The following is a 13,970-nucleotide window of genomic DNA, read 5'->3' on the forward strand; positions in this document are numbered from 1 at the left end:
CCTCCTGCCCATCCTGGCTGGGCGCTGTGCTGGGCTGCAGGAGCCTGAGTTGGGGTAAAAAGACTTGAGTCAGATCCAAGGTCAACTGCCCAGCTCAGCCCAGGACTCCAGCCCCTTGCAACAAGATGGGCCAGGCCCCTCCCCGGAGTCTGCTCATTGAGGCTCCTGTGGGTCCCTGGGCAGGCACTAGCTGGGTCCTACCCTCAGCCTGGGGCCTCCTTCCAGCCTCCTCCCCGTGCAGCCCAGCTAGAGCTCGTTCATCCTCTGGGGGCTCCCGCCTCCCCCTTCCCTGGCCCTGCACTGGGTAAGGGCGTATCTCCTAGAAGCAGCCCCCCCAGGGTCTGCTGAGATTAGGGGACCTGGAGGTGACTCCAGGGACACCCTGCCCCTGTGCCCCAGACCTGTGTCCCCCCCACTGTGGTGACGAATGTCGAGGAGTTGCCATTATAATTAGCGTGGAATGTGCCGCCTCTGCCAGGGAGGAAAATCCCATCTTGGAAATACACCTCGGATGCAAGTTCAATTTTACCCACGGGGCCATAAAATCCTTTTTCCAATCACCTGGTGCTGTTGGCTGCCGGCACCATTAATCCTGCAAATGTTATTTAGAGCCAAGACATCACTTGGGGAAAAAATCAGGTCCCACATTCCACGAGGAACCCCTCTCTACTCCCTGCAGAGGCCTCAGCAGATGGATGAGACTGCTCAGGCACCAGGCAGGCAGGCGAAGGGATGCAGCCACCCTCACAGCCACCCTCATGGCCCAGGAGTCACGCCTCCCTTCATCAACCCTCATCCCAAAACACAGACCCTCCCTACCAGAGATGGGCCCATCGGCAGATGGGAAGACTGAGGCCAGAGAGGGCTGGAGGCGCTGGAGGGCTAGAGGAACTGGTGAGCCAGGTGGCTCAGCTCCACTTGCCCTGCCTGTCCCCAGCAGACACTGCCCTCCTTTTCGTCCCCAAAGCCCCCACACAACCCAGATCCTCTCCTGAGATCAGTGTCATCCCACAGCCTTTTATAAAAAATCGTTTCCTTGATTACCGAGGGTAACAATGAAAACACGTAATTGAATCTCCAAGAAATTACCATTTTTATAACTTACGCCCAGTTCCCGAGATAAATTAAACGTCTCCCCTGTATGGTAAGCCACTCACTGCACATCAGCGAGGGGTTGATACGGCCCTTTATCATCGATGCGGGACTTATTAAGAAGAATGCCTCACACTGCCTCCCGGAAGGCTCCTGGCACCTCCAGCTCACGGCCCTGAGTGGGCAGAGCTGTCTGGCTGGAGGTGCCGGGTGGGTGGCCGGGTGGGCCCCTCCTGATCACTCCTGGCCCGGTTGCTGGCTAGCTGGTTGGTGGTGTGGGTGGGGGGTGGGAGGGCTGGTCAGGGTCTTTTCTTTGGGAGCCCAGGCTCCCAAGAAAATCAGGCCTGCGAGCAGCCCGGCAGCGATAGCTTTCTGAGCAGTGCAACCCTGGGAGCCAGAGTGGGGTAAAGACAGGGAAGCCGGGCAGGAGGAGGAAAGCGGAGACAGCATAGAGGGAGGAGGATTTACCCACCTGTCCCCAACCTGCTGGCCAAAGCTGATCCCACCCAACTGCGCCGGTGCCCAGAGGACCCATGACATTGCCAGGTCAGGCAGCAGAGCAGCTCTGAGGGAGGCAAGGCTCCGCTGAGGTGAAGCACCGCTCGGCACAGGGTCCGGGAGCAGGTGGGGGCAGCAGGGCGGCCACACCCACCCAAGGAGCTGCTGGGTTGGTCAGCAGAGGGGCGGGGAGGTGGGGTCAGCTGCTGGGATGGGCTGTTCATCTGCGAGCGGCTGGTAGTGGTTTTCCTGCTGGCAGTTGCTAGCGGCTGGGTTCTCGTGGCTCTCTGGCTGGCTGGGGGCCATTTGGGTTGGGGAGAAGCCCAAGCCTCCAGCTGTGGATTGAGTCTCCTGAAAATGTTTGCAGGCTGCACTCAGCAGAGCCAACTTCAAGCAAAGGACCCAAGTGTGACACTATTCACGTGCAAACCACCACCCAGAGTAGCCGGTTGCCTGAGGGCCCAGAGCCACCCCCTAGGAAACATCCACAGGTCAGAACCCTGGCAGTGGTGGTGGCACAGCGAGGAGGGGTGCTGTCAGGGGACAGAGGACCTGCTCCCTGAGGATGGGAGAACTGAGGCCCAAAGAGCGGCCTCCCAATTGATCTAGGCGAACTCAGGGTCAAGGGCAACAGGCTGAGGTCACCAGGAGCCTCAAAGACTGGCTCTGATGGGGAGATCTCTTTTTGGGGAGGCAGGTGGCCTCGGGCACCCCCTGGCATCTGGCCCAGAGGACTGGAGTGGGGTGCACCAGGAGGAACAGTTCGGGAAGGGGCGGGTAACCACACCCACAATGGTGCTCCTGCCTTCTCTCCCTCCCCTGCCTGGTCCCTGATTTCCCAGGGTCCCCTCCTCCCGCCACAAGGTCCTGCTGCCCAAGGGCCCACCTGGATGTCCCAGTGGGGCTTGAAACCCCTACAGTCGGGCAGCAGAGCATGACTTCTCAGCTGTGTGTCCTGGGCAGAGGCAAGGGAGGCCCCAGCACCTCTCGCCGCAACTCCAACCAACATGGGAATCCAGAGCTGCAGGGGACGGCCTGCCTCGGGACAGGGCTGGGCTCAGACCCCAAAGCCCAGGATTGAGAGAGCCTCTCCTCCGCTCTCCAGCCATCCTAGGCCCATTCCCCAGAGCCTGAGGCACCAACCTCGACCTGCTCCCAGCCTCACTCCCACCCACGCCACCCCACCAGAATACAGCCCAGCCCTCAGCCTGGCTCCAAGAACCAGGCTTGTTGGGCCTGAGGGCCTCCAAAAGGGCTCTGTTGCCAGGCCCGGGGGAGGGCAGAGGCCCCAGTCCAGGTCAGAAAGGGGCAGAGCGGACACATGGCCCCAGAAGGCCAGTGCTGAGATCTCTCCCTAGCCCTGCCCCCAGTAAACCTCTGGTGTGTCCCCTTGAGGCCCTCATGAGAAGAATGAGGCAAGCAGGGTGGAAATGGTGTGGTCACTCCAGAGCAGTGGCCGTACCCAGCCTCCTGGCCAGCCCTCCGCCCCAGACCAAGGCCCCAGTGGCACCTCCCAGGCTGGAGCCAGGGCCAGCCTCCCACCCTCGCCTGCTGAGGGGGCCGAGGCAGCAGTTGGAGGTGGGGGCTCCACCTCCCCCAGCCTCCGTCATTCCCTCTCAGGTGACTCTCCATGTGGTTTGGTTGGCCTCTTGCAGTCCCTGCCGGGGGGCCCCTGCTGACCCTAAGCTGGCCTCCTGTGGGCTGGGAACCTCTGGTTCCTGGTTCTTCCTCCAGATGGGCTGTCTCTTAGCTGAGAGCAGCGCCTACACCCAGGCCAATCTCTGGCCACAGCCTCACTGACCCAGGCCACAGCGGCTGCCACACCCTGGTCAGGGGCAGTCACGACCTTGGACAGGAGCTAGGACCCCTCCTCCAGACCCCGCTGCCCACTGACAAGTGGGACAACTAGGGGCCAGGCCGGGGCTGCCCGAAGGCTACTATGCTTGGGAAGGCCCCAGGACAGGAGCCCTGCCCCTTGGGAGGGGTAGCAAACAGCCCTGGGACAGTGCCGGGGTGTCTGGGATGATTCGTCACCATGTGAAATGTGGGATAGACACCCTCGACCCAACAAGGGAACTTCTGACTTCCCGACCAGCCCCTGTCCTAGGCCCCCATGGGAACTTCGGATCCAAATGGGAAGGGGGCTCCCCCAGCACTGCCCCTGCCCTGCCAGAGCTTCGGCTGGGCGGATGCCCCGACCGCAGCTCCCGAGAACCGCCTGGCCTGCGCTGGGCACTGCTTCTGTAGGGGCATGGTGCCATCTGGTGGTGAGACTGGGAACTGCACCACAGCTCCAGCCTGTACGTGCACACAAGTCCTGGAGACCGAGGGGCGGGCATGGAGGGTCCGGGAGCCCTGCCGCTCCTCACCTGCCCCTGGTCTCTCCCTCAACCCAGAAGCCTGGTCCTGGGGCACAGAGACAGGCCCCAGGGGCTCACAGCCCCGCACTGTGTTTCCTGCTCCAACAGGCAGCCTAGTCCCCAGGACGTGCTGGGCGGGTACAGGGCAGCAACGGGGATGGGCAAGGAGTCCTGGCTCTTGGCCCCAACAAGGACCTGGGAAATGACCTTGGCACCAACCATCAGGCACTCTGCCACCCTGTCCCCCCCGAGCTCCACTGTCCGACTAGAAGGGGTAGGTGGGCAGGGAGTGCCAAGAAGGTGGACTGGCCACGCCGGGGGGCTCCTCAGGGGCAGGGTGTCTCGGGTCCTGGGCAGGGGTGGGCATGTTCAGTTCAGTCCGGGCAACTCTGGAGCCAGAGGCCTGGCAGCCCCAGCACAGCCACCTCCTGAGGCTTTGGAGCCCTGGTCACGCCAGCTAACAGTCATTTACTGGGGCTGCCTTGTCCATGAGAGGATTTTTCCTTGACATTCTTATATCTCTCTGATTCTTAAATAAAAAATGTGAGAAGCCATGTCCAGAGACTCACCCAGGAGGGAGACAAATGGCCTGCTATTGCCTGCACCCTGGGAGCGGCTTGGCCATACTGGGGACGGGGCAGACAAAGGGGGCGCCCTTACCTCTCTGAGCCTTGCCTCTGACATGGGGAAGCCCCAGGGACAGGGAGGTCGTGGGCCCAGCATCCCCAGCACTCTGCCCTTCTCCCACACCCTGTTCCCAGGACCCAGCCCCCATCTGTCCTTTGTCCCCTGAGGGGTGCCCCACAGGGTGGGAAGGCAGGGGAGGCTGCCCAGCACTCAGGGCGTGTGTCCACTCGCCACCCTGGCCCTGGACAGGGCGGGACGCTCTGCAGGCCACCGCATCCCTCATATAGCCCCCGGTAGACCCGTCCTCTTGGCTGTGAGTCTAGGGGAAATTGGGAGGCCCAAGACCACTCTTGGAACCCCATGGGCCTGACCGAAGGCCACCATGCACCTCTTCCCCTCCTGAGGCAAAGGAGCGCTCACGCCTCAGGCTACAGCCCAGGCCCTGGGAGGACATGAAGGGTAGTGCCCATGTCACGGCCCTCGGCTTGGCCAGTCCACCTTCTTGGTCCCAGGTTTTCTGGGACCCCCAACCCTCCACGTAGGGCAGCTCTGAGGGCTGAAGAGGGAGCAGACCCTGCCAGGCAGCCTGGAGGGTGTAGGCCAGGAGCCCAGGTTAGGGGGCACAGAGATGGAGTCCTCTGAGGGCTGGAGCTGGCCCAGTGACCCCAAGTTCCATCCACTCAGGGCCTATTTCTTGGCTTTTGAGATATACTTGGAAGCAGCCAAGCATGGGCGAGGTGGCTCACACCTGTAATCCTAGTATTTTGAGAGGCTGAGGCAGGCAGATCACTTGAGCCAGGAGTTCAAGACCAGTATGGGCAACACAGCCAGACCTAGTCTCTACAAAAACAAAATAATAAAGAATTAGCGACGGGGCGTGGTGGCTCAAGCCTGTAATTCCAGCACTTTGGGAGGTAGAGACGGGCGGATCACGAGGTCGGGAGATCGAGACCATCCTGGCTAACACGGTGAAACCCCGTCTCTACTAAAAAAAATACAAAAAACTAGCCGGGTGAGGTGGCGGGCGCCTGTAGTCCCAGCTACTCGGGAGGCTGAGGCAGGAGAATGGCGTAAACCCGGGAAGCGGAGCTTGCAGTGAGCTGAGATCCGGCCACTGCACTCCAGCCTGGGCGACAGAGCGAGACTCCGTCTCAAAAAAAAAAAAAAAAAGGAATTAGCTGGGCGTGGTGGCACATACCTATGGTCCCCGGTACACAGGAGGCTGAGGTGGGAGGATCCCTTGAGCCCAGTTGGAGGCTTCAGTGAGTTGTGGTCGCACCACTGCACTCCAGCCTGGGCAACAGAGTGAGACCCTGTCTTAATAAAAATAGAACATAAATAAAATGAGCTTGGGGTATGAACATCAAGTCCGCAGTGCGGACAGCAGAACAGCCACATCTGGCCCCTGCCCTGGGCCGCAGCCCAGCTCCAGCAGGAAGGACTTGGGTCTCCATGCTGGGCGTCCCAGCCTCTCCTCCTCTTTGCCCTCCCAGCCCATACCTGGGCAGCGGAGGAGGGGCAAGGGCACAGGGTGGCCCCTCTGAACCAGGCTCCCTGAGGCCACCTGGACACTGTGGCAACATGGGCAAGAACTGGCTTCCATGGCAACTGGCGTCCAGGGAGGCGCTGCCTGGCAACAGGGCCATGGCCCCCCCAGCACGCCGTACTGGCCACACTTTCCGCCCTTGAGGCCGGGAGTTCCGGCTTCCAGCCAGTGCCCCCGCCACAGCCGCAGCCGCACCCTGTCCTGCACGACATCCCGTAGCCTGGACCTGAGGCGAACCCCCATGCCCACCCCAATCCGGGACACCGCTTGGCAGGGCACTCGGCCTTTGTTAGCGTATCTGACCCTGTGAGTAGGGGACCCCAGGGCTGGGGATCCAGGACCCCGTCTCTCCAAGAGTCCCCCACCTTTTCGGGCTCAGGGAGATTGGCAAGGACCACAGGGAGGGGTGAGAGGAGCTGGGGGAGGAGGGGCTCCACGGCTGACAGAGAGCAGCAGCCTTCCCTGGCACAGGTAGGGAGAGGGGTGGGGGCGTCAGGGAGTTCAGGGTTTCCAGGCCAAGGAGGATGGTGCCCAGGGGCAAGGGTGATGGGAGGACACTGGGCCACCCAGGGTGTCCCGGGCGCCCCCTCGGGGCCACTGGGGAATCTCATCTGGGCCTGGGCACCTATGTTGGGACCTAAGGACCCTGCCCTGCTGTTCGCCCAGGAATCCAGTGTTGTCTTCCTTATTACAGGGGCCACCCGTCTCCATGAAGACCTTTCCCTCCTCAGCATCCTGGCCCCTGAGGGGCACCTAGCAGGCTGGGGACATACGGAGCAGGTGCAGCCCCCACCCCACTCAGGGACACAGAGAGCAGGGGGCAGCCCCCGCCCCACTTACTCAGGGACCCAGAGAGCAGGGGGCAGTCCCCGCCCCACTCACTCAGGGACACAGAGAGCAGGGGGCAACCCCCCGCCCACTCACTCAGGGACACAGAGAGCAGGGGGCAGCCCCCCGCCCACTCACTCAGGGACACAGAGAGCAGGGGGCAGTCCCCGCCCCTGCTGCACAGGACCTCCTCCATCCCACCCCAGGGCCACCTCGCCTCAGGGCTCCTCCAAGCGGCCTTCCTTAGCCCCCATCCCAAGTTGCCCCATGGGGTTTCTCAGCTCAGCACCTCCTGAGACCCATGACATTCCAGCAAAGAATGAAAAGGGCACAGGCTAGGGGAGGGTCCTAGAAGCTGCCACCACCCTCTGGCAGCTAAACAGACAGCCTCTGGCAGCCAGGACCAGGTGTCCAGCCGCCTCTGCTGGGGAGGCCCCACGTGGCACCGAGAACAGGAGAGAGGTCATCTGCAGACAAGATATTTCGAGACACTTGAGGTGGAGAGTGGAGGCTGACGTAGCAGGACAGCCTGGCAGGAAGAAGGCAAGCGGCAGCCAAGCAGTGGCCTCGTCACTGGTGTGAGGAGACATGTGCTGCGAACAAGCATGGCAGGACAGCAGTGGGAGCTGGTACTGTCCCCACTCCAGACGGCAGCCCTGCAGCCCGAGATGCCGCCTGGAGGCAGGAGGCCTCCCTCCCAAGACCTGGGTGTCCGGCTTCCTCAAGTTAAAAAGGAGAGAGGAGTGCCTGGCAGCTCTGCCTGCCTCCCCTATAAACAGGGATCGAAAAGAAGGAAAAGGCAGATATTTGAGCACTGAGTCTCATAGGAAGTTCCAAGACTAAACAAAACAGAACCACAAGAGAGAAAATGCAGAAAGAAAAGATTTGCCTTCCCCCAAACCCACTTTATCCCTAAGAGCAGAACAGAATTCTCTGGAACTAGAAGAGGGGAGCTTGGGGAACGATGGAGATGTCTTGGAAATGAAAAACAGGACTGCTAAAATCCAAAACCAATTTTTAATTTTTGTTTATTTATTTGTTTTGACACAGAGTCTGGCTCTGTTGCCCAGGCTGGAGTGCAGTGACACAATCTCGGCTCACTGCAACCTCCGCTTCCTGAGTTCAAGCCGTTCTCCTGCCTCAGCCTCCTGAGTAGCTGGGATTACAGCCGCCCACCACCACGTCCAGCTAATTTTTGTATTTGTAGTAGAGACTGGGTTTCATCATGTTGGCCAAGCTGGTCTGGAACTTCCGACCTCAAGTGATCTGCCTGCCTCGGCCTCCCAAAGTGCTGGGACTATAGGTGTGAGCCACTACGTCCGGCCCCAAAACCAATTTTTTAAAAAGCAGAGAAAGAGTGTGTGTGTGTTTGGATTCAGGGAAGTCTATCTACAAGCAAAGGTGGAAAGAAGGACTCACAGGATCAATTCAAAAGGCCCAACATCTGACTGACAGGAGTTCCAGAATGAGCAGGAAATGAGAAGAAATGTTGTCAAAGAAATGCCAGGTCTCGAGGCAGAACGTGTTCACCAAGCGCCCAGCGCTGTGAGGAAGGAAACACTCGCAGTTGGTGTGACCCCCAGAGGTGCAGGGATCAGAGGGGACCCTACAGGCTTCTGGGGAGAAGGCTGGCGGCCCGGCCAGCTCTCACCACCGAGGACCACTACCGGCCTTCCACTCCTGTGGGAAAACGCCCTCAGCCCCGATTCTCTCCCCAGCCCGATGTCCAGCAGGCGTGAGGTCAGGGTAAGATGCCTGTAGGCCTGTGAGGCCTCTCAGTGTCTCCTCCCACGTCACAGCCCACTCCAAAACTCAGCGGCACAACCACCATGGCAACCCGGGGCTCGGCAGTACATGGCCAGCAACTTGGCTGCCGTATGGGCCGGTTCCCTGGGGGTCTCGCTGGGCTTGTCCACCCATCTTCAGGCAGCTGGGGACCAGCTGGGCTGACAGAAGCCTCTCCTGCCCCATGGCCTCTCATCCTGCAGCCCAGCCCAGGCCTCCTGCAGAGAGGACAGTCCCCACAGCCAAGCAAGAGAGGTCCAGGCCCAGCGCACAAGTGTCGTGCCACCCTCTACCCACAGCAGCTTAGGAGCATCCCGTTGGCCAAGTGCATCCAAGGCCGGCCCAGAGCCCAGGGGTGGAGACCAGGACCCGCCTCTTGACGTAGGAGTTGAAGTTACCTTGCAGTGGACCAGGACACCGAGAGAGCAGGGAACGGGGCTGTTCCTACCACACGAGGACTTCTCCGAGCCAGCTTTCTGAGGGTTAACTGAGGGCTGAGGGGTTCAAGAAGGAAGACACAGGCACTGGGACTCAGGGGCAGTGAGGGGCAGCGGGGCCGATGGCGTGAGGAGCATCAGGGAGCAGGAGGGAACGGGCCTGGGGCGTGAATCTGGCCCCACTGTTGCATGAGTGCTCTTCAGCCGCCCAAATCCCGTCCCACCGGTAACAGCGTGGCCTTCGGCAGGTGACTAAAGGGCTTCCTGCCTCAGCTTCCCCACCCGTAAACAGAGGGTAACAATGGCATGCACTGTATCTGGCATAAAGTAAGTGTTCAATACATAGCTAGAAAAGAATGTTTTAAAACCTCAGAGATACATTAGGTGAAAAGAAAAGCTGGGCTACAGGATGACATCTTCAGTGGGAACGAGAGGCAGGCTACGGGATGACCTCTTCGGTGGGAACGAGGGGCAGGGGACGGCAGCCCACCTCCAGGAGCTTAAAGAGGAGGCTCCTGTCTGCAGGGACAGGAGACAGAGGTGGGAAAGTCTTGGACACCATTTTTATTGTTTGATATTTTTTGAATCCACACTGTGTGTGTGTGTGTGTGTGTGTGTGTGTGTGTGTGTGTGTGTGTATCATCTGTTTTACATCTTAAGAAAAATAACCAGGCTGGGTGCAGTGGCTCACATCCGTAATTCCAACATTTTCAGACGCTGACGCAAGAGGATTGCTTGAGGCCAGGAGTTTGAGACCAGCCTGGGCAACACAGTGAGGCCCCCATCTCTACACAAAAATTTAAAAATTAGCCGGGCATGGTTGCACACACCTGTAGTCCTAGCTACTTGGGAGGCTGAGGTGGGAGGATTGCCTGAGCCCAGGAGATGGAGGCTGCAATGAGACATCATTGTGTCACTGCGCTCCAGCCTGGGTGACAGAGCAAGATTCCCTTCTCATAAAAAGAAAGAAAAAAGGCCGGGCGCAGTGGCTTAAGCCTGTAATCCCAGCACTTTGGGAGGCTGAGACGAGTGGATCACGACCTCAGGAGATCGAGACCATCCTGGCTAACACGGTGAAACCCCGTCTCTACTAAAAAAAATACAAAAAACTAGCCGGGCGTGGTGGCAAGCGCCTGTAGTCCCAGCTACTTGAGAGGCTGAGGCAGGAGAATGGTGTGAACCCGGGAGGCGGAGCTTGCAGTGAGCTGAGATCTGGCCACTGCACTCCAGCCTGGGCGACAGAGCGAGACTCCGTCTCAAAAAAAAGCAAAAGAAAAAAGAAAAGAAACTCGCACATGGTGGGTCGGTGGGTCAGAGGCAGTGAGGTCATCAGGCGGGGCAACTTCAGAACCAGGTGGGAGGGGCCCATTGTGACCTCCCTGGCTGCACCCAGGCCTTTGTGACTGTTGCCTGGGGCAGCCTGGGAGCCAATGGGTCACCCAGAGCCCTCAGTAAGAGGGTGGCAGGTCGGGCCAGGCCAGAGCCTGGACCTGGGGTCAGGAAGGGGTTGCAGGGAGGGATGGAGGGACTGAAAACCTTGGGCCCCTGTGGCCACCCCCACCCCCAGTGTCCCCCAGCCCCAGCCTCCAGCAGCCATGGAGAATGCCTGGACCAGCCCTGCCAGGGATTTGCAGGGTGGCCCTGCCTGGGCCCCATCTCCTCTGCTCACTCAGTGCAGTCCCAGAGACCTTTCCCAGTCCCAGGGGCAGGGGGCAGGGGGCCCAGAGTGGAGGGCGAGGCTCCTGGGCTCTTTCTGTCCAGCCAGGAGCAGAGAGCGAGAGACCCTGAGGGGCCGCGACAAAGAGACGTGGAGCCAGGGCTTGGGTGGGGCTGGCCCCTGCACCCAGGGTCAAACCAGGGGGCTCCCAGGCAGGGGGAATCCACTGGTTCAGAGCCCAGACCCTGCCCATGCCCACCCCTGTCACCAGAGGGAGGGGCCCTGGCCTCTGCAGAGCCGCTGGGCTCTGCAGAACAGTCCTTCCTGCAGCTGGAGCAGGAGAACCACAGCCTGGTGAGCACCCCACCCACCGCCTGGCACCCCAGCCCCAGCCCCAGCCCCTGTCCCTGCCCCAGCCCCAGCCCCAGCCCCAGCCCCTGCCCCGCCCACCGCCTGGCACCCCAGCCCCAGCCCCTGCCCCAGCCCCAGCCCCAGCCCCACCCACCGCCTGGCACCCCAGCCCCAGCCCCAGCCCCAGCCCCTGCCCCTGCCCCAGCCCCAGCCCCAGCCCCAGCCCCAGCCCCTGCCCCAGCCCCAGCCCCACCCACCGCCTGGCACCCCAGCCCCAGCCCTAGCCCCAGCCCCAGCCCCAGCCCCAGCCCCACCCACCGCCTGGCACCCCAGCCCCAGCCCCAGCCCCTGCCCCACCCACCGCCTGGCACCGCAGCCCCAGCCCCAGCCCCACCCACCGCCTGGCACCCCAGCCCCAGTCCCAGCCCCTGCCCCAGCCCCAGCCCCTGCCCCAGCCCCAGCCCCAGCCCCAGCCCCTGCCCCAGCCCCAGCCCCAGTCCCAGCCCCAGGAGCGGCCATAACAGGCAGTCCCCTCTCTCTGCCCCCCACCCCCAGAAAAGGCAGAACCAGGACCTTCGAGAGCAGCTGGGGGCCCTCCTAGGGCCGGGGCAGCAGTTCCTGCCCCTGTGTCCCGAACACACAAGCTGCAATGCTCTGGCCTGGGTAAGTACAGGGCCCAGGGACCCCATGCAGCCAATGCCCCACTAGCCCATAGCCTTGGGGCTGATCTGGGGGCTCTCCCACAGCCCCCCGACCCAGCTGGCACGCAGCCCTTGGGGAACAGGGCACCTCTGCAGTTGCTGCGGCGGGAGCTGTGCCAGGGGCAAGAGGCTTTCGTGCAGCAGTCCCAGGTGGGCCTGGGGGAGGGGCTGTGGGGGAGGAGCCTTTGTGCAGCAGGCCGGTGGGCCTGGGGAGGGCTGTGGGGGAGGAACCCTCGTGCAGCAGGCCGGTGGGCCTGGCAGGGAGGTACCGGCCACCCTGCTGATGCCGCCCAAGCCCACCCTTGGCCCCACCCTCAGAACGAGCTGCAGCAGATCCGCCTGTGCTTTGAGAGGAAGAAGATGGTCATCACAGAGGTGCCCGCCTGGCTGAGGGGGAGGGGTGCTGGGGGCCCACCCAGTGGGTCTTGCTCCTCAGGCGTGACCCCACTCCCCCCAGGTGTGGGACAGCGTGGCTGAGATGCACATGGCCCTGAACAACCAGGCCACCGGCCTCCTGGTAGGTCCCCACAGGACAGCACCCGGAAGGACAGGGCCGGACAGGCAAGAGGCCGGGGAGGGTGGGGCCGGGGCCTGCTGTGCTTACCTCCTCTGGCCCCCAGAACCTCAAGAAGGACATCCGGGGTGTGCTGGACCAGATGGAGGATATCCAGCTGGAGATACTCAGGTGACGTGGGGGCAGGGGCCAGGCCGGCTGAGCAAGGTCTCAGAAGGGGTCCTGGTCAGGACAGGGCAGACCCATCCTTGACCCCCCACCTCCACAGCACCGAGCCAGGGGGTGGGTGCCAGGCTGGGGGTGGAGGGCATGGGGTCCTGACCGTGAGGCCCCTGCAGGGAGCGGGCCCAGTGCCGCACTCGAGCCAGGAAGGAGCAGCAGATGGTGAGCATGGCAGTGAGCCGCCCACGCCCCACTCTGGGTCTGGACACCAGCCTCCCCACCCAGGGCCCTACTTGGGCGAGGGGGAGAAATGGGCTCCAGGAGGGCGGCCCAGGGCAGGGGCATCCGAAAAGAGGCTGCAGGAGCCTGTCCAGAAGGAAGGGGCCGGGGTTGCGGTGGGGGGACCCCTGTCTGAGGAGGGTTTCCCAAAGCCAGGGATCCCTGCCCTCAGCCTGAACCCTCGGGGTGGGCTCTGATCCAGCCCCTCCCCGACAGAAAGGGAGGCCAAAGCTGGGAAGCTCCAAGAGCCTGGCAGGCCAGCTCTGGTAGGTGACTGCGTGGCAGAGACCAGCCCCCAGGCCCCCCGCGCGCCCCTGCCCCTGACCACCGCCGCCCGCAGGCTGCTGACCCTGAGGCTGCTGCTGGGCACCTTGCTGGTCTGGACCGCTGCCTACGTGTACGTGGTGAACCCCACGCCCTTCGAGGGGCTGGTGCCGCCCCTGCTGAGCCGCGCCACCGTCTGGAAGCTCCGGGCCTTGCTGGACCCCTTCCTGCGCCTCGAGGTGGACGGCTTCCTGCCCTTCTAGGCCGGAAGCCCAACGGCCCCAGCGAGGAGGCCAGGCGACCAGCACTGCCCCGGATGCCCAGTGGCCGCGCCGGCCCCCTGCACATAGCACCACTGTGCACCGTCCCTGCCAGGAGCTGCAGAGAAGGGTGGAGGCGGGGTCTGTCCTGAGGGCTGGGCCTGTGGCTGGACATAGAGTCATGACATATGTGGCCGGTGAGCATGTCTCTGTGGAAATTGGGGGAGGGACACCGGGCGACCCAGCAGTGAGGGTCCATCAGGGTGGAGACCCCAGCCTCAGGGCTGGCTTCCCACCCCACATCCCACCTGCCCTCCAGAAGGCAGCCCCTCTGCACAGGGCTCTGACCCCTAAGGCGTCTTAGGAAGGTCTCCGCTGAAAGGCAACAGCAGTGAGGACCGGGGGATCCTCAGGTCTTATCCCCTGGGCCAGGCCTTCCCGGGGACCTCAGAGGTCAGGTTTTCAGTGCTGACCCTGCTGATCCACTGACCTCATGCCCCTCATGCAACTCCCCTCCCTTCCTGGCCACCACCCGCCCTGCCCAGGTCCTGTCACCTCCCCAACCCAGGGCCCTGTCCGGTACAGGGGGCCACACTGGTAGACAGAGCT

The 13,970-nt window shown here is 62.3% G+C and overlaps 1 protein-coding gene across 6 annotated transcripts; it reads left to right on the plus strand.

Annotated features, from left to right (window-relative positions):
• The first annotated feature begins 6,123 nt into the window (after nucleotides 1–6,123).
• Nucleotides 6,124–13,818, plus strand: CCDC188 (coiled-coil domain containing 188). 6 transcript variants are annotated; one of them, XM_073006993.1, is made up of 11 exons: nucleotides 6,124–6,429; nucleotides 6,818–6,903; nucleotides 8,002–9,713; nucleotides 9,888–11,184; nucleotides 11,737–11,844; nucleotides 11,928–12,032; nucleotides 12,201–12,257; nucleotides 12,340–12,399; nucleotides 12,503–12,567; nucleotides 12,735–12,780; nucleotides 13,178–13,818. In XM_073006993.1, exons 4-11 carry the CDS (start codon nucleotides 10,693–10,695, stop codon nucleotides 13,511–13,513), a joined length of 1,269 nt encoding a protein of 422 aa, XP_072863094.1. In that variant the 5' UTR covers nucleotides 6,124–6,429; nucleotides 6,818–6,903; nucleotides 8,002–9,713; nucleotides 9,888–10,692; the 3' UTR covers nucleotides 13,514–13,818. The 6 variants fall into 6 exon arrangements, with proteins under 6 accessions (XP_072863094.1, XP_072863096.1, XP_072863095.1 ...); XM_073006995.1 differs by lacking the exon at nucleotides 6,818–6,903 and having other exon boundaries at nucleotides 8,002–9,421; nucleotides 9,547–9,713; XM_073006994.1 differs by lacking the exon at nucleotides 6,818–6,903 and having other exon boundaries at nucleotides 8,002–8,697; nucleotides 8,940–9,713.
• Nucleotides 13,819–13,970: the final 152 nt, after the last annotated feature.

This window comes from Chlorocebus sabaeus, chromosome 19 (assembly GCF_047675955.1).
Source record: "Chlorocebus sabaeus isolate Y175 chromosome 19, mChlSab1.0.hap1, whole genome shotgun sequence".
Lineage (NCBI taxonomy): Eukaryota > Metazoa > Chordata > Mammalia > Primates > Cercopithecidae > Chlorocebus > Chlorocebus sabaeus.

Coding starts and splice junctions, on each gene's coding strand:
- CCDC188 (XM_073006993.1), top strand. CDS start 10,693: ATGGAGGGACTGAAAACCTTGGGCCCCTGTGGCCACCCCCACCCCCAG. Junction 11,845..11,927: donor GCTGCAATGCTCTGGCCTGG/GTAAGTACAGGG, acceptor GCTCTCCCACAG/CCCCCCGACCCAGCTGGCAC. Junction 12,258..12,339: donor AGAAGATGGTCATCACAGAG/GTGCCCGCCTGG, acceptor CACTCCCCCCAG/GTGTGGGACAGCGTGGCTGA.